This window comes from Mytilus californianus, unplaced genomic scaffold, assembly GCF_021869535.1.
Source record: "Mytilus californianus isolate M0D057914Y unplaced genomic scaffold, xbMytCali1.0.p SCAF_7, whole genome shotgun sequence".
Taxonomy (NCBI): Eukaryota; Metazoa; Mollusca; class Bivalvia; order Mytilida; family Mytilidae; genus Mytilus; species Mytilus californianus.
This window is the reverse complement of record NW_026262723.1, coordinates 96,987,085-97,006,992: the sequence shown is the minus strand read 5'-3', so window position 1 is coordinate 97,006,992 and position 19,908 is coordinate 96,987,085. Positions and strand designations below refer to the sequence as shown.

Here is a 19,908-nt window from a genome sequence, read left to right as displayed (position 1 = left end):
GTTTAAATTTCATAGATTTTCTATTTACATTTACTAAAGTTATTATCCAGGAAACCAAATGTCTTCGGACGACGACGAGGTGATACCAATATATGACGTATAAAAACCTCAAACAATTCAAGACTTTAAATTAATCCTCATTGAAATTGGTTAAAAGATTTGTATTTATTTACAATTGAGGATTTCTTGCTGTTGTGTAAATTCCAATACTTAGTAAATCTGTTTACAAACTAAATATAACTAGATATCATTGAGATGGGAGCCATCTCTGTGGGCCCCGCTGTGAACGTGTTGTAATAAACAGCCGCGCCATGAGCGCATGATACGCCCGTCGTCTTGTGTGTGAATTTTTATGCAATAAGCATAAATAGTTTCTGACATACGGCGTGAGCCGCGTGACATGTGAAAACCCACCTTTTAAATGAAAAAAAAAAACAATATCTCAAAAATAAAATTTTGAATCAAAACCAAAAAGTATACAGATCTTTAGATTAATATAACTAAGAAGTGTGTAAAATTTTAAGCAATAATCATAAATCGTTTTTGAGATACGGCGTGATATGTGAAAAACCCCTCCCCCTTTTTTAACAAAATACTCAATAACTCAAAAATAAAATTTTGAATCATCACAAATAAGTATACAGATCTTAAGGTTAATATAACTAAGAAGTGTGTAAAGTTTTAAGCAATAATCATAAAATGTTTTTGAGATACGGCGCGACATGTGAAAAACCCCTCCCACTTTTTTAACAAAATACTCAAGTTCTCTAAAATAAAATTTTGAATCATCACCAAAAAGTATACAGATCTTAAGATTAATATAACTAAGAAGTGTGTAAAGTTTTAAGCAATAATCATAAATTGTTTTTGAGATACGGCGCGACATGTGAAAAAAAACACACATGTTTTAGTTACTAAGTCGTGCAAATCAAAAAGTTTTAATCTTATTTTCACCAAAAAGTATACAGATCATGAAATTTGGACAAGTCATTCTAAAGTTACGGGGCGACATGTTTACGCCGGACAGACAGACGGACACCGGACATTTGTATACCATAATACGTCCCGTCAATTTTGACGGGCGTATAAAAATACTTGTTATTTGCCCCTAATTTCTAAAATTTTGAGGCAATTACCCCAAAAATCAATCCCAGCCTTCCCTTTGTGGTATGGTACCTTGCAGTATAATTTCAGAGAGATCCATACACTTGAACACAAGTTATAATCTGGAAACTAGAAAAATGCTTATTTTTGGCCCCCTTATTCTTAAACGTTTTGGGCAATTACCCCCAAACTCAATTCCAGCTTTCCCTTTGTGATATGGAACCTAGTAGTACAATTTCAGAAAGATTCATAGACTTGCACACAAGTTATTGTCATGAAACTAAAAAAATGCTTGTTTTTTGCCCCTAATTCCTAAAATTTTAAGGCAATTACCCCCAAAATCAATCCAAACATTCCCTTTGTGATATGGAACCTTGCAGTACAATTTCAGAGAGATCCATACACTTGAACACAAGTTATTGTCTGGAAACTAGAAAAATGCTTATTTTTGGCCCCTTATTCCTAAATGTTTTGGGCAATCACCCCCAAACTAAATTCCAGCTTTCCCTTTGTGGTATTGAACCTTATGGTAAAATTTCATCGAGATCCATTCACTTAAACTAAAGTTAAACTAAAGTTAGAGTGCGAAAACCAATGTGTCTTCGGACAACGACGACGATGATGCCAACGTCATACCAATATACGACCACAAATTTTTTTTGTGGTCGTATAAAATATTGGTATCTTTACCATAGGACATGAGGTTGTCAACTGAAACCATAGTTTTTAACCTTAATCTTTGACCTAGGAAGTTGTACATAAATTATGACACACCCTCTGGTGTTGGTTTATATACATGTCAAGTATAAACTTTGAAATCATAACGGTTCTCAAGATATAGAGCGGACACGATCTATACCATAGGACATGGGGTTGTCAAATGAAACCATATTTTTTTACCTTGACCTTTGACCTAGGAAGTTGTACATAAATTATGACACACCCTCTGATGTTGGTTTATATACATGTCAAGTATAAACTTCGTCTGTAGGGGACTAAAAAGGAGATTCTGAAGCAAAAAAGACCTTAACTGTCTTGTTTGTTTTCAATTGCCTGAAAAGCATAAAATTCACTTGCAAATTTGTGAAATGAAAATGTCAACATCATAAATATTGTCTTATCACTTTATTAATGAGACTGGGGAAAATGTTCATTTAATCCTCATCTTCTTCACCACCTGCTCCACCTTGTCCTTTCTTCATGTTCTTCCTCTTGGCACGTCCTGAAAAAAAGAATAATGGATTTTTATTGTTTACAAACAATTATTTTGTTTTCACAGATTTATAATTAAATAGCATCAACAGTACCAATTGTACAGGACCAGATGCACATTTTGAAAATTTATGTCTTTTCAGTGATGTTTGAGGCAAAATAATGTAATAAAGCAGTTTCTCCTAGAAACATTTTGATCTATTCTCTTGTGTATTTTGACAAGGCAAAATCCTTCAAATTTTGTGAATGTGCTCTCTCCTTTCATTATCTAAATGTACATGTAGCTGCAGAACCATATCTCTGATGGTTGTAGTGATATATATTTATTTTAGAGCTAACGATTATTCTTATATAAAAATGTTTAGAATTTTGTAAAACCAATATACATATTCTTTGCAATATTTTTGAAAAATAAAATGTTCAGAACACACAATTTAACAAACTAGAATAAACTGCTTCGCTGAGCGCAGCTAGATACGCCCGCAGAGGTCCAACCCTGAACAGTTGGGACAAAAATGGACAATATTCAAGCTTGATTCAGGTCCGAATTTGGATTGTAATTAAATATTTGACATATTATAGGTTTCTGAATAAATGTAGTCAAAGATCTTGAAATTGGTTATATGAATTGAATTTATATTCAATTAAAGATTTCTTGCTATTGTGCAATACTTAGTAAATCTGTTGTCAGACTATAAACAAATAAAGTTCAATTAATTCTCAATGTCATATTAGAAATTTATGAAAATAAAAAGGGAGCTTACATCAATAGATATAAACAATTCACCAAAGTTTCATGAGAATTGGTGACAGAATTTTTGAGTTATTGTCCGAAAACTGGAAAATCACCCCTTTTTTTAATGAATAAAACCCCATAACTCAGAAATGTAAAATGTAAAATTTATAAAATTCTAAAGGGAGCTTACATCAATACATACAAACAATTCACCAAAGTTTCATTAGAATTGCTGAAAGCATTTTTGAGTTTTTGTCCGAAAACTGGAAAATCCCCCCTTTTTTCATGAATAAAACCCTGCAACTCAGAACCGTGAAATCTAAAATTTATAAAAATTGAAAGGGAGCTCATGTCAATAGATATAAACAATTCACCACAATTTCTTGCAAGTTGGTGAAAGCATTCTTGAATTATTGTCCAAAAACTGGAAAATCCCCCTTTTTTTAATGAATAAAACCCCACAACTCGGAAACGTAAAATCTAAATTTTATAAAAAACAAAAGGGAGCTCACGTCAATAGATATAAACAATTCACCAAAGTTTCATGCAAATTGGTTAAAGCATTTTTGAGTTAATGTCCGACATTTTGATGACGGACAGACGGATGGACGGACAGAGGTATACCATAATACGTCCCGTAAACGGGCGTATAAAAATCAAGTGGTTTGAGAGGGAAAAAATTTATAAAACTTCCTAGGAAGAATCAGCATTTCATTTTTCATTACCTGGACGTCCACCACCGTATGGTGATCTAAGTGAAAAGTCTATGTGTTTCTGGGAGTCCAATCTGACAATGTAAGATGGTATGTTCACTACTTGTTTTCTCACTCTGCAATATAAATTCATGGATTTACACAAGTTTAAATTTTTCATGCAGAGCATGATATTATCTGATTCCGCAATTCTAGCTTGAATATTTCCTGTTTTTAAGGATTTAAATAAGAATAACTTAAATATGGATCAGCAAGTTTTATTCTTCATTCAACGTAAAATTTTATTTTGATAAAAAATATCTTGCAGGACTGTTCATATTGAAATTTCAATATTTGATAGATCAAGTACTGTTTTAACTAGGAGTCATTATATCAAAGTCAGGGGATTCAAATTTCACTGTCTGTGCATCATGTATAAAACTATTTCACATAAATAAAATGCAACAATGTGTTCAAGGAAGAAAATATGAAGTAAAATTGATGTTAAATGGGATATTAGAAAGAAAAGTTGCTGTCAAAAATATGTTATCTACATACGTTCTTCAAAGATCCACATCAGACATAGAGAATAGGTTTCTCCAGTGGCCTGATGTGTCATATCAATGAGTCAACCAATGTAGATTTACAGTAGACTTGGAGCATTTAGCTCCAGTGGCCTATTGTGTTTGGAAACATCTCTTAAAGAACTAAGAATCTGGTTTTGCCATTAATGACTCAAATCAGGCCGAGAGTTTTAAGTAACAGTTGCTGTGACAATAGACTTGGAGGAAAATATCACCCCAGTGGCCTATTGTGTGGTGCACAATATACATGGTTATCTACAAGCACAAATATTAATGTACATAAATAATGCTATTGCATAAAGTTAATATAAACAATAATAATTTGAGAGATAAATACTTCCAATTGTATGGCAATATTACTATACATGTCCATTTTTGATTTCAAGAATATTGTTTGGGTTTTGCCTCATTGTCACCTATTGAAATCTACATTCATTTATTTGTATTTTACATAAACATTTTAATAACATGCTTTTATTCACTTATAGGGTCTTTGCATCGGCACTAAACACATATATTTAATAAAATGCTCCGCAGGGCGCAGCTTGATACGACCGCAGAGGTCGAACCCTGAACAGTTGGGGGAAGTATGGACACAACATTCAAGCTTGATACAGCTTTGGATTTGGATTGTGATTAAATATTTGACACAGCATAGGTTTCTAACACAGATTGAATGTGGTCTAAGAACTTAAAAATTTTAAATTGGACATTCACCTATCATGGTCCAATATCCAAAATCTAAATACATGGTTAGATTCAGCATATCAAAGAACCCCAAGAATTCAATTTTTGATGAAATCAAACAAAGTTTAATTTCGGACCCTTTTGACCTCAATGTGGACAAAGTTGATAACGGGGCCCAAAAATCAAAAATCTAAATACATGGTAAGATTCAGCATATCAAAGAACCCCATATATTCAATTTTTGTTGAAATCAAACAAAGTTTAATTTTGGACCCCGATTTGGACCAACTTGAAAACTGGGCCCATAATCAAAAATCTAAATACATGTTTAGATTCAGCATATCAAAGAACCCTAAGAATTCAATTTTTGTTAAAATCAAACTAAGTTTAATTTTGGACCCTTTGGACCTTAATGTAGACCAATTTGAAAACGGAACCAAAAATTAAGAATCTAAATACACGGTTAGATTCGGCATATCAAAGAACCCCAATAATTCAATTTTTGATGAAATCAAACAAAGTTTAATTTTGGACCCTTTTGACCTCAATGTGAACAAAGTTGATAACGGGGCCCAAAAATCAAAAATCTAAATACATGGTTAGATTCAGCATATCAAAGAACCCCATATATTCAATTTTTGTTGAAATCAAACAAAGTTTAATTTTGGACCCTGATTTGGACCAACTTGAAAACTGGGCCCATAATCAAAAATCTAAATTCATGTTTAGATTCAGCATATCAAAGAACCCTAAGAATTCAATTTTTGTTAAAATCAAACTAAGTTTAATTTTGGACCCTTTGGACCTTAATGTAGACCAATTTGAAAACGGAACCAAAATTTAAGAATCTAAATACACAGTTAGATTCGGCATATCAAAGAACCCCAATAATTCAATTTTTGATGAAATCAAACAAAGTTTAATTTTGGACCCTTTGGACCTCAATGTGGACCAATTTAAAAACGGGGCCCAAAATCCAAAAACTTAATACACGGTTAGATTCAGCATATTAAAGAACCCCATGAAATCAAGAATAAAACCCCATTGAAATTGGTCAAGAAATAAGCAATTTATAGGAAGTATCTTCTTTTGCACAATCCTGTGCTATTAAATATTTCTTGCTATTGCGCAATACTGTACAATTGACAATTTCTTGCTATTGCGCAATATTGTGCTATTGGATATTTCTTGCTATTGCGCAATACTGTGCAATTGAAGATTTCTTGCTATTGCGCAATACTGTGCAATTGAAGATTTCTTGCTATTGTGCAATACTGTGCAATTGAAAATTTCTTGCTATTGCACAATACTTATTATATAATAATTTACACATCCTGTTTGGTGTGTATCTCCTACCATATCATTATTATTTGATTTTAAATATAAATCAGAAATAACCAACTTAAAATGGAAAATTTTAAAAGAAACAAAAAAGGAAAAAAAGAAAAAAAAGGAAAAAAAAATAAATCCCCCCCCAAAATTTTTTGAACCCCCATTATGATTCATCACCCCCAAACTCAATCCCAGCCTTCCCTTTGTGGTATGGTACCTTGCAGTACAATTTCAGAGAGATCCATACACTTGAACACAAGTTATTGTCTGGAAACTAGAAAAAAATGTGTTTTTTGGCCCCTTTTTGGCCCCAAATTCCTAAACGTTTAGGGCAATTACCCCCAAACTCAAACCCAGCTTTCCCTTTGTGATATGGAACCTTGAAGTACAATTTCAGAAAGATCCATACACTTACACACAAGTTATTGTCATGAAACTAGAAAAATGCTTGTTTTTTGCCCCTTTTTTGGCCCCTAATTCCTAAAATTTGGAGGCAATTACCCCCAAAATCAATCCCAGCATTCCTTTAGTGATATGGAACCTTGTGGTACAATGTCAGAGAGATCCATACACTAACACACAAGTTATGTCTGGAAGTTACAAAAATGCTTATTTTTGGCCCCTTTTTGGCCCCTAATTCCTTTACTGTTATTACCATAACCCCCAAAATAATTCCCAACCTTCCTTTTGTGGTATTGAACCTTGTGGTAAAATTTCATAAAGATCCATTCACTTAAACTAAAGTTAGAGTGCGAAAACCAATGTGTCTTCGGACGACGACGACGACGCCAACGTCATACCAATATACGACCACAAAAATTTTTTTGCGGTCGTATAAAAACCAGTTGTTGGCATGACACGGGTTATGTTCTTCTCATATATGTTATGATGGTATGATACTAAACCCCTAACGGGAATGATTGTGCCTGATATTCATATGATGAAGACATAATCTTTCAATCAGTTTAATTGAAGTCTGGAGCTGGCATGTCAGTTAACTGCTAGTAGTCTGTTAGTATTTATGTATTATTGTCATTTTGTTTATTTTCTTTGGTTACATCTTCCGACATCAGACTCGGACTTCTCTTGAACTGAATTTTAATGTGCATATTGTTATGCGTTTACTTTTCTACATTGGCTAGAGGTATAGGGGGAGGGTTGAGATCTCATAAACATGTTTAACCCCGCCGCATTTTTGCGCCTGTCCCAAGTCAGGAGCCTCTAGCCTTTGTTAGTCTTGTATTATTTTTAATTTTAGTTTCTTGTGTACAATTTGGAGTTTAGTATGGCGTTCATTATCACTGAACTAGTATATATATTTGTTTAGGGGCCAGCTGAAGGACGCCTCCGGGTGCGGGAATTTCTCGCTGCATTGAAGACCTGTTGGTGGCCTTCTGCTGTTGTCTGTTCTGTGGTCAGGTTGTTGTCTCTTTGACACATTCCCCATTTCCATTCTCAATTTTATTTTATAAATTTTCTTCAAATTCTCAGAAAAAAAACCCTGATTTTGAAAATGTTTGTTCATTTTAAAATGAATAAACAAACTTCTTGATTGCAAACAATCCTAATTACCTTATGTGTCTCTGTCTGATAAGAACACGGGCATGATGAATACTCTTAGCCAATCCAAGTTTAAACACTTGTGTCTGAAGACGTCTTTCCAAGAAATCTTCAAGTCTCAAACCCAACACATAATCAAGCTTCATTTTGGATTCCTCCAGTACACCAATACGTACAAGACGTCGTAGTAATGCATTACCTGTAGAAAAATATTAATTTTGCAATGTTGAATCCTGAACTTTTAACATTTTCTGTAATATATAATGTATAGAGGCTTGGATGATGGTACATTACCAGGCAATATCTGGCGAGATGCTGCACACCACCGTCATCATTTATAAATTCTTGTGCAAATGATTACTAGATTAATATTTCCTTTTGTATTAGTAGTACACAGCTTTTCCTTCATAAATACTTGTCAAATTAATGTCTTTGCGACACATTAAGTGATAAGCTATTTACTTACCAACTTTTAAACATTTGTTGTATTTAGTCATATTTGAATGTGAGTCGGAAAAACAAAGTTCTAAATAACTGTATTGAAATGTGAATCATGCTTAATAATGTTCATTATAGCATAAAACTTCTATTTTAAAATGTCAGAGGATAAGGCAATAAAGTTGATTTATATTCAAATTCCAAATTTTAATATTAGCATTGAAATTATACAAGTAGAGGTAAATTCAAATGTTCAGAATATCATTAAAATTAACCAAGATTATATATATATATTATTTACCTTCAAATAAACGTTTAGGGTCCTTCTCATCAAGTGTGAGCAATTCTCTAGCTGCAGTTCTGATTTTGGCCAAAGTGAACTTCACCCGCCATACCTCTCTTTTATTTCTCAATCCATATTCTCCAATGAGTTTTAACTCCTGATCTAAACGTTCCTTTTCAAAGGGACGTCTAGGAGTTGTGAATGTCTTTGACTGTACCAACGGCACTCGCGGCATGATTTATACCTATAAAAGAAATAAAATTACTGAAAAAGTGGCTTCATATTCACATCACAAAATCCCTACACAATCAATGACAGCTGGAGCTTTTCTCATAAGGCGGGATGTTATCCAACAATTTCAATAAACTGATTTCCTGAACGAAAAAAAAGCCCATAAAAAATTAAAAAAAGATTTGATCTTTCTGAAACCAGGAACATATATATTGTTCCCAGCTGAAACACAACAATGTCAACATGCATTCAACTTTTATTTATATAGATAAACAGGTTAGGGTCCCGGGATAACCAACCAATTGGGGAATAGTTCTCCAAATGAGTAACTATTCCTCAAATGAGGCATACTTCACTAGTGTTAAAAGCTATTTTTTTTAATCCAGATTATGATGAACCATTAAAAAGGGGGAGGGTCGAGATCCATAATTTGGCATAAAATATAGGTTTAACCCCACACAGTCAATTATCCAGGATTTTATTTGTCACTTTGTCTTAGGGACTAATCTTGGGTAGTCTGTTAAAATATTAGCTACGTTGCATTAAGAAATAGTGCAAAAACGAAACAAAATTGTAAGGAACTTATCGCCACGTGCTTACCCTGCGATAGTGTAATGTGAAAAGGATCGGAAGATGTAGCGTATTAATAAATTCCTAAAATTCATGAGAAAAATGTGATTAGCAGCAAAATAATATCATCTTCATGATTTTATAATATGAAATATATATCTTTATAAAATACAACAATTCAAGTAAACACAATGGTAAAATATAGCATTACATTATGCACTACTTTTCATTACGTGAAACGGTTCACCGGTGAATACACAAATTTCGGATTTATCGACGCGATTTCTTATTGACCAATCATATAACAATTTTACAATGGTTATAACATGAAATTGGTAGTGCACAAATAATTGCACAAAAAATGCAAACAATATTTTGTATGAAATGTATCATGGAATTCTGTAAATTTCTCATGAAATTATTTTACCGTCAGTGACTTTTCTGTAAATCATTTATTTATGTAATCAGTATATTATTAACTTTTCCACAATTATTATTTATACTTTTGCCCGATTATAGTCTTTAATTTTTGCTTATTTTTCTCTATTCATTACTTATTTTTGCATTTATTTTCTATTTTGTAATCCCCACCAAGGGGGGGGGGGGGGGGGGGGGGGTAAGGACCTTTATCGGGACTCCGGGATCGGGTGTTTTTAAGCTCGGGATTTCGGTATCCGGGAATTCTTATTTCGAATTCAGTCGGGATGTCGGGATTTAAATTTTTTAAATTCGGGATGTCGGGATTTAAATTTTTTAAATTCGGGACCTCGGGATTCATCTACATCTACATCTACATCGTACGACGATCCATCAGCACATTGATGACTATACGTCGGCGCATCGCAAACAGACACTAATTAAAAGATATCAATTTTAAGAGTGCAATAATCAAAAATAATTTTGTGCATATAATAAAAATAAACACATTTACATATATATACAAACAGGGTAGATATTTAAATATACTGACTTTGGATCAGTGTTTTAAAGTGATCCAAAGAGTTGACACTAATGATGTTTTGTGGAAGTGAATTCCAAAGTACAACTGTGTATGGGAAAAAGCTGTACTTAAAGTAATCTGTTCTGGTACTGAATGTTTGATATTGTAGTGAATTTGTGAATCTGGTGTTTTTGACTGGCTGTGGTGAAAGGTGAAGGTTTGGGTCTACTGCTATATAAGGTGGTGTGTGATTTTATACATCATTGTTACTCGGTTGATGTTTCTACGATTTTCTAGTGACTTCCATTTAAGATGGTCAATCATGGAAGTGACACTACTGGTGTTGTGGTACCTGTTGGTGACGTAGCGTGCTGCCCTTCTCTGTACTTTTTCGATGTTGTTTTTTTGTTTTTGGGTGTTAAGAGACCAAACTGAAGAGCAGTATTCTAGGTTTGAACGTACCATAGATTTATAAGCCAAACTTTTTGTTTCTTCTTGGTTTATTTTTAGGTTTCTTTTTAAAAAGCCCAAGATCTTATTTGCTTTAGTTGTAATGTTGTTTATATGAGTATCCCAAGACATGTTGTTGGATAAGATGATACCAAGATATTTTGCGGTGTTGACGGATTCTAAAATGTGGCCTTTAAGTATATAGTTATGCCACGGTTTGTATGGTGACTGTGATCTTGTTACAGTAAGTGAATTGCATTTTTCTGGGTGAAATTGCATACCCCAAGTCTGTTCCCATTTGGCTAGGCAGTCTAGGTCATTTTGTAGGATGTTACAGATTTTTAATTGTTCTGTATAAGATACAGTCATCTGCAAACAAGCGTGTTTTTGATGTTACTGTTGCAGGAAGATCATTTATGAAAATCAGGAAAAGAAGAGGACCCAAGACTGAGCCTTGAGGCACCCACTGACCACAGGCATTTGACCAGATACCTCCCCATCTAGGGCAACCTGTTGCGTTCTATTACTAAGGAAGGCTGATACCCAATTCCAGGTATTTCCCCTTATGCCATAATTATCCATCTTCCTTAGTAATTTTTTGTGAGGTACCTTGTCAAATGCCTTGGTGAAGTCTAAAATTATAAGGTCTGTTTGTATGCCGTTATGAAGGTTACTGAGTAGTTCGTGACTTAATGTAAGAAGTTGTGTTTCACAGCTGCGTTTTGCTCTGAAGCCATGTTGATTGTCCACTAGTATGTTATTTGTGTCCAGATGTTTTAGTATGTTACTTACTACAATGTGTTCTAGTAATTTGCAGCATATACACGTTAGGGAGACAGGCCTGTAGTTACTGGCTAGGTATTTTTCGCCTTTTTTAAAAATGGGAATTACATTTGCCTGTCTCCACTCTGATGGTACATCTCCCTTCAAAAATGATGTGTTAAAAATGAAAGTGAGATGTGGTGCGAATTCAGATGCAAACTGTTTTAGGATGCGTGCTGGTATTTCATCTGGACCTGTGGCTTTAGATGGATAGAGATTTTTTAAGAGTTTTTCTATACCATTTGATGTTACATGTATTTCTGACATAGATGGATAGTCGTCTGTAAGAGTTGGTATTTGTTCATTGTCATTTTCGGGTGTAAAAACAGACTGGAATGGTATTGTTTATTAAGTATTTCAGCTTTTTGTTTTGTGTCACCTATCAACATACCCTCAGATCTTAACGGTGCAACTCCTGAACTGTCTTTTTTTGTGGATCTGATGTAATTCCAAAATTTTTTCTGTTTTTGTGTAGTTTCTAGGCTTTCGTCATAGCAAATGATGTTTTCTAAATAAGTCCAGTAGGCTTTTCTTGTCTCTTTCTGAAGCAGTTTTTTTGTTTCCCTGTACTGTTTACTAATTTTATTGTGAGAGTCTGTTTTCATTTTTTTAAACAATTTATTCCTTTTTCTAATAAGTGATTTAATCTCTTTATTAACCCATGGTAGTTTCTGTTTTGTGTTATTTATCATTTTAGTTGGAATAGACTCTTCCATGGTTTTCAATACTATTGTTTTGAAATTATCCCAAAGTTGATCCATTGTAAGTTCTTCTATTTTAGTAATATTGTTAAGATTTATGTTGTTTATCTTTTCTTTAATTTGATCATTGTTTGCCTTGTTGTATAGGAATACTTTTCGAGGTGTTTTTTTTTACCTTCTAGGTTTTAAGTTCGATTCGATATATACAATTTCATGATCTGATATTCCAGGAATAACTTGAGTCTTATTTATTAGAGAGCTGTTATTAGTAAAAAAGAGATCAAGTATGGACTGTGATGTTTCTGTATAGTGTGTTGGTGTAGTTACAACTTGTTCTAAATAGTTTTCTTGACATATGTCTATTAATTGCTGACATTGTTTTGTATTGTATGCCTTTTGTTTGATTGAGTAATTATTCCAATCGAATGTTTTTAAGCCCGGGATTTCGGGATCAGGACCCCTCCTACCCCGCTCACCAAGGATTTGTATAGTAAGATATACAAATCCTAGCTTGTCCCCACCCAGACCCTCATATAGATTTGAAGGTGTATAGAGTCTGAAATAAATTCACTTTTCTATGGGTAATCTATATATCTTCCATATTCATTAACCATACCCATCTGTTAAGAAACGAAAAGTTAGAAAAGAATTAATATTATTGGTTACATAATCATCCAAGAACACAGTTTATTTGTTGAGCTCTATCGTACTTTGTAAAAAATCACTCTGATTCAAACAATTTTTTTTTCTGAAACTGCCATTATCAAGATGCTTGATTTCTTGATTGACAACATATTTGTGACGTTTGGAGGACGTGTTTTTCAACAAATCATCAGCATTCCCATGGGAACCAACTGTGCTCTTCTTGTCGACATGTTCCTTTATTCATATATAAGGCTGACTTCATACAGGAACTTCTTAGGAAGAAAGAAAAAAAGTTAGCAGTGTCCTTAACTTCACTTTCCGCTATATAGATTATGTTCTCTCACTAAATAATTCAAAATTTGGTGACTATGTTGAACGCATCTATCCCATTGCATTTGAGATAAATGATACAACAGATACAGTTAAGTCTGCCTCATATCTTGACTTTCATCTAGAAATTGACAATGAGAGTCGGTTGAAAACAAAACGTTACGACAAAAGAATTGATTTCAACTTCCCAATTGTGAACTTTCCATTTCTACGTAGCAACATTCAAGCAGCGCCTGTTTACGGAGTATATATCTCCCAGTTGATGCGATATTCCAGGGTTTGTATTTCCAATCATGATTTCCTTGATAGAGGGTTGCTGCTCACAAGGAAGCTATTAAACCAAGAGTTCCAAGTGGTGAAGTTGAATCATCCCTTCGTAAATTTCTCGGACGCCAAAGATGACGACGGATATGTTCTAATTGTTGTAACTACAATCTCTCCCCTTTTCCCCGAATGTTACCTACCGAATTAGACTTATCGCCGGGTTGGCACTTACATGAGCAACACGATGGGTGCCACATGTGGAGCAGGATCTGCTTACCCTTCCGGAGCACCTGAGATCACCACCAGTTTTTGGTGGAGTTCGTGTTGTCTTTAGTTTTCTATGTTGTGTTTTGTGTGCTGTTGTTTTTCTGCTGGTCTTTTTCTATTTTAGCCATTGCGTTATTTGCTTTATTATTTTCGACTTATAAGTTTGAATATCCCTTTGGTATCTTTCGCTTCTCTTTTTTGCTGAATAAAAAAAGAAATATTTTAAAAGAAAATGAATTTCATCCTCAATATCAAACAATTTAATATTTAAAAAAAAAATGCTTCCCTCCCTCAAACGATAATTGGATTTAAATCTTTAAAACGATGATTGATGGAGAAAATTTGGCCCAGAATTTCATTATCTACCTACCTTACTTTCATACCTAAACTTCCAGACGACTCAGGGTAGGAGGTATGCCCTTAAATAATGTTTTTTTTTATTCAAGCGCAACCACGGGAGCGCTTGATGCTAGTTTTGTTTGTTGTAAAGTTGATAATATCCGGTGAAATAGCACTACTAATAATTTCTAATACATATATCATGTTGAAATCTTTACACCTCAATTCATTTCAAATTATAAAGGACTTTTTGCCCATGCATGCATATGAAATAACGAACAAAAAATCATCGTAAAATATTTAGGCTATTCAGAAAAAAAAAGTTATAGCTCTAAAGTGACAGATTTTGATATTTTTTTTTACTTTTTAGTGTTTTGGCTATTATCATTATTATGTTGCTGTTGTCTTACTTTCATCGGTATGAGTGGATTTTCATAACACGCTTATTGTATCCCCCCAACTCGGTCGACGACCTTTTAAAGATAAATAAATAGAAATTGTAAATGATCAGCCATACCAAATTACCATATGACTGACTTCCTACTAGAAGTTATGTTCTCTGATGGCGTTTTTTACCTATTCTAGCGTTTTGCCCATTATCTTGCGGCAAACTATTACAGAAAGACTAAAAACGTAAAAAAGCGAAAATGGTGAGTGTTTTATCTTTTATCTTGAAAATTTTTATTCTGATAAGAATTAAATCCCCGCACTCACAGCAACCAAGCATAAAAAAATGAGCGAGTGCAGAAATTTATTTTTTCATCAGATTGAAAACTTTTATACATATATATGAACAGCAAAGTTGATCATTAATTGAAGCTTTAAAACATAACTGAAAAGGCGCATCAATGATACCATATTGTATTGTATTGTGTTGATACCAGATTTATGATATTTTACGCCAGACGCGCATTTTGTTTACATAAGACTCACCAGTGCGATCGAATAGAAGCATTAGAGGCCAAATCTAATACGAGTGAAGTCACTACTTAGTATTTGACTCTTTATTGGAAGAATTTCCCTTAATCTTCGCATCTGTTACTTCTAGATCAATTTCAACTGAACTTGCCGTACGGTAACCCATAGATGCTAACTTCGACGTCATTTGGTCTCTTGTGGAAAGTTGTCTCATTGACAATCATACCACATCTTCTTATTACCTCCGTCGCAGAATGCAGAAGTAGGTCTAGTAGCCGCTGGACTCCGTCCGTCCGTCAGTCCGAAAGAAAATATTCGTCAAAGTTTACTGGGCTTCTATAAAAGGGAATGATTTAAAATTTTGTCTACAGCTCAATAATGTTGAGTTGTAGCATCTGTCATGTTGCCACTTCCTGTTTGCCGATAGTTTGAAAATTTACCTAGAACACTCATTGCACAAAGACAATTTTCGTCAAAGTTTTCTTTGCCTCTATGAAAGGGAATGATTTAATATTTGGTCTGCAGCTTGATAATGTTGAGTTGAAGCGAGTTAGCAATTTTTACCTCTGCCTGTTTGTCGATAGTATGAAATTTTACAACATTCAGTGTACACGGAAAATTTTTATCAAAGTTTTCTTACCACTGGACGTTAAGCATCCAACAATAAATCAATCAATCAAAGTTTTCTTGGCATCAATGAAAGGGAATGGTCAGTTATGCGCCAGTATACATGTTACCTCAATTAATTGCATGCATCGACGCAGGTCCAGACCCGGTATGGGTCTAGGAACAATTTGCGCCTATCAAATATCTTGTTCACAATGGCTTAACTTATAACTTAGGGGTAAAATGCAATTAATTGTCTGATATCTTGAAAACTGAAATATATTAAACTAAATCATCAGATGATTGAAATTTCTTATTGGAATTGTTGCCCTTTATACATGGTGTTAATGAACTTAAGAGTTGTTCGATATCATCTTTAAAAGAATAAAGAATACAGAAAATATTAAACAGCAAACTTGATAAGCAAACAAATTGAAATCTTTGTCATTGCTTAGGTTATTTTAAAATTAATCAGAATGAAGCTTCGTTCGCCAGCAGAGGTTTGCCTTTAAAGTATCATACACATGGGAAACTGGCACAATAAAAGCGGGTTTAATTCACTACTTCTCAATTTTCGTTTTTTTCATAACTTGATATGCGGTTTCTTTTGTTAGTCATAAGTTTTGAACTGTTGAATTTGGCACTACCTTAAAGTTACATTGAGAAGCCAGTACACAGTGGAAAGTTTGTAGCATGAGTTGCTGATAATAACTTCCTATTATTGTGAAGCAGAATTCACCAAGCGTTGGATTGTTCACCCACTAATAGGGAACGTGAGCTGGGTTTAGACCGCCGTGAGACAGGTTAGTTTTACCCTACTGATGACAAGTCGTTGCAATGGCAATCTTGCTCAGTACGAGAGGAACCGCAGGTTCAGCACGTGGACATATTCATCTATGATCATTCAAGTGATATACTTTATAGTTGTTGACTTATTATTGAATACCTTTGTCGTACAACGACAGCATTGACAAGGATTGTCACTTTTCCTGCCAAAAGTCGATAGTTCTCTCCATCTACTCCGGTTTCCACCGCCAGTAAAAACTGATAGCCTCGATATAACCATGGGTGCTAAAACTGGTAGCCTCGATATAACCATGGGTGCTAAAACTGGTAGCCTCGATATAACCATGGGTGCTTAAAATGGTAGCCTCGATATAACCATGGGTGCTAAAACTGCCGTAAAACACAAACAATTTTATCAATACAAAGGGAGCATGTATATTGGTGCCACTTATAATCAAATAGTTTTTTTCTTTTCCTTGCACATACCAATCTTTCAATGCACACAACTAATAGTGACATATCTAACCCATCGTGTCACGACAAATTGTGACTAAAAACAGATAACTAAGATAGAAATAAGGAGATGTGGTATTATTGCTTATGCGACAAGTATGCACTGAAGTTCAAATGAAGTGGATATAAGCAATTAAAGATAACCGTACGTCCTTCAACAAATATAAAAAGAGAAAGAGAAAAACACATACCGTATAGTCGGCTATAAAAGGCCACGACAAGGTCTGTCATCAAATCAATACCAGCTTCCTTAAATGCACAAAATCATTAAGATATATAAACAAAGACAACCACTGACAAAATTCCTTAGCTAGGACACGCACATATAAAGAATCCATAACATCAACATATTTAACACCAATAAGCGAATTCATGGAAAGATGCGTGAACTATACCTTTGGAAAATTAGAGTATTTGCAAAAAACTATAGGTCATGCTTAGAATGGTAAATATGTTGAATCCAACGACCTGAATCAAACACAAGATATATTATTACTTTTTAGGGCCCAATACATTCTGTTCAAAACTTAGTCATCACAAGATCCAATAGACTAGAGTATACATAGCTGTTAATTTTTTTTAATATGTTCAAAATACGGATTTTTTTTGTCTGCCTTATTAATCAATCAAAACACGTCGATATGTTTTACAGCCAAAAAAAAAAAAGAACCGAAATCTTAATTACCCCGAAAGGAAAAAAAGCCTTATATATCGCCGGGCCTTTTATAGCTTCCTATGCAGTATGGGTGTTGCTCATTGTTGAAGGCGTACGATGACCCATAGTTGTTGGATTTTACATCATTTTGGTCTCTTGTAGAGAGTTGTCTCAGTAGCAATCATACCACATATTCTTATTCTTTCTTGATATTCACAAAAAAATGTAAAATTTTCTTAAATCTATCCACACGGTCTCGATTTTTGTGCTCATTTAATACATTTGATAGAATTATCCATAAAAGTAAATTTATTTTGTTAAAGCAACTGGTATTAAACAAAATCGATTCGCTTTAAGATAATGATGTAATGCTATTGGAATCTCTGATCCTAAACATTTTTTTTTGTTTTGTCTCATGAGGGTTGTAGGTTGTTTTCTGTTTTCAATCAATTTTGTCTTGTATGTGTTTTTTCATCGTCTTTTTGAGTAAGTGAATATAAAAGGACATTTGAAGAATATATGTTTGATGTTGACTCAACCCAACACTACTTAAATCAAATGATCTAGAGGTCAACGTTAAATCTTGTACATTATACAAGTAGTGTTAAATCACCCCGAGAATGTATCAAGTAGGATATAACTTGTGGCGAAGTTGAACTAGTTTTTATACAATATATGCTATAGCCCCACTTTTGTAAGAGGACGATAAACAGCATTCTCCTTCTTTGACAAACTCTGCCCGAGCTAAAACTTTGGTTTCGTTGTGTCTTTTTATCATAATCCTAGAGCGTCAGTGGTGATCGAGTCTTTTGAAAACGAAACACGCGTCTGACGTACAAAATAATAAGCCGATGAGTTTTTTTTATTTATTTTATTATTGGGCTTTCCAGATGATGACGTTGAATCATACGGTCGAGCGATGTTCAGATCTACCAGTGTAGCCACTTCCTGTTTTCGTCAACGGTTATTTAACATGTTTTGAAATAATAAAAAAAAGTTTCACATTGGACAAGGAGCAGGATATAATTGGGCTTAACTGGGAAAGTGATTTTAAAATCTGCAGTGCGGCCATTCTATGTTTGCCTGGTAGTGAAAGGAACTCTTCACATGTCTGTGTAAATGCTATGAAGCCGGAAGGTTTATATCTTGTTTAAAAAGAGTTGTGTATACAGACATACTGATTGGCAACTTGATGAAGTACCCATACAATTTTTAAGGCCCTTGCATCTGGAACAATGAATCGTATTTGGATAACGACTATTTATTCAATCATTTTTGTAGATTCATTCAAATCACATCCAACTTATAATTAATGTTTGTACAGCTTTAAGTGGAGTCTTAATTCCGATGAATGAATAAAGACAACTATCACAATTGTAAGCTTGGTTTCGGTAATGTTTTGAGACGCGTTTAAAGCCAAAAATCTTTAAACGCGTCTCAAAACATATTTTGCATTTGGGCACATTACCATTACATTTACGCGGAATTATCATAACGTTCACGCGCAGCTTTTGATTACATTTTTCGCGCATTTATTTTACAGGTAAACACAGGTAAGTGATACTTATCTATTTATTTACATTGTATTTAAATATTTACACGAACTCCTTCCGTTAGTCTTAGTCCCCTGTTCACCAACGAGGAGGTTGAAGTGGGGTTTCTAGCAGGATTAGTCCGTTTTATTCTGCTCAAGCACTAAGTTTGAAGACTGAAAGTTCTGATTTTACGTGACGGTATGTGCAGAATATTTAGAGCCTTCTGCTTTTAAGAAAATGAATTCTGTCAACCTCTCCATTCTGGTATTTCGGAATTGCTCCATCAAAAACTCTGTTTTCTCTTCCTCACTTCTACTTACAACTGATGGCGCATCACGTCCTTTATGTTTGGAAACTTTTTAATCAATATGAAAAATATATTTTCAGATAATAAATCTGTTCATTATCGACGTATTTTTAGTGAATTATCTTTTGTATTTGCCTGTATTACCTGTAAAATGAATCCGCTCAAATGTAATAAAAAGCTGCGCGCAAACGTAAAAAAAAATAATCCTCAAATGCGCGCAAATGTAATGCGCCCCAATTTGACGCATGTAATGTCAAAAATATGATATGCAATTGATGTGATTAAAACGAAGTGGGAGAATTCGTCAAAAGACAGCAATAGCAAAAAAAAAAAATATGGTATTGTATAAACTAGTATATATAGGTGCCATAAGGAGTATGGGTGACACCTTCTTGACATTG

The 19,908-nt window shown here is 34.0% G+C and overlaps 1 protein-coding gene across 1 annotated transcript; it reads right to left on the bottom strand.

The window, feature by feature from the left end:
* Window positions 1–2,214: 2,214 nt before the first annotated feature.
* LOC127709335 (40S ribosomal protein S9) lies at window positions 2,215–8,894 on the bottom strand. The gene is made up of 4 exons (XM_052214798.1): window positions 8,647–8,894; window positions 7,920–8,106; window positions 3,778–3,881; window positions 2,215–2,326 (listed from the first exon to the last, which is right to left on the bottom strand). The coding sequence occupies exons 1-4, from the start codon at window positions 8,861–8,863 to the stop codon at window positions 2,259–2,261; spliced, it is 576 nt and encodes a 191-aa protein (XP_052070758.1). The 5' UTR covers window positions 8,864–8,894; the 3' UTR covers window positions 2,215–2,258.
* Between the last annotated feature and the right edge of the window lie 11,014 nt (window positions 8,895–19,908).

Excerpts from the sequence above, each read along its gene's own strand:
- LOC127709335 (XM_052214798.1), bottom strand. The coding sequence starts at position 8,863 with ATGCCGCGAGTGCCGTTGGTACAGTCAAAGACATTCACAACTCCTAGA. Across the intron at positions 3,882-7,919 it reads ATCAGACAGAGACACATAAG|AGTGAGAAAACAAGTAGTGA; the intron begins GTAATTAGGATT and ends TTTATATTGCAG. Across the intron at positions 2,327-3,777 it reads ATACGGTGGTGGACGTCCAG|GACGTGCCAAGAGGAAGAAC; the intron begins GTAATGAAAAAT and ends TCTTTTTTTCAG.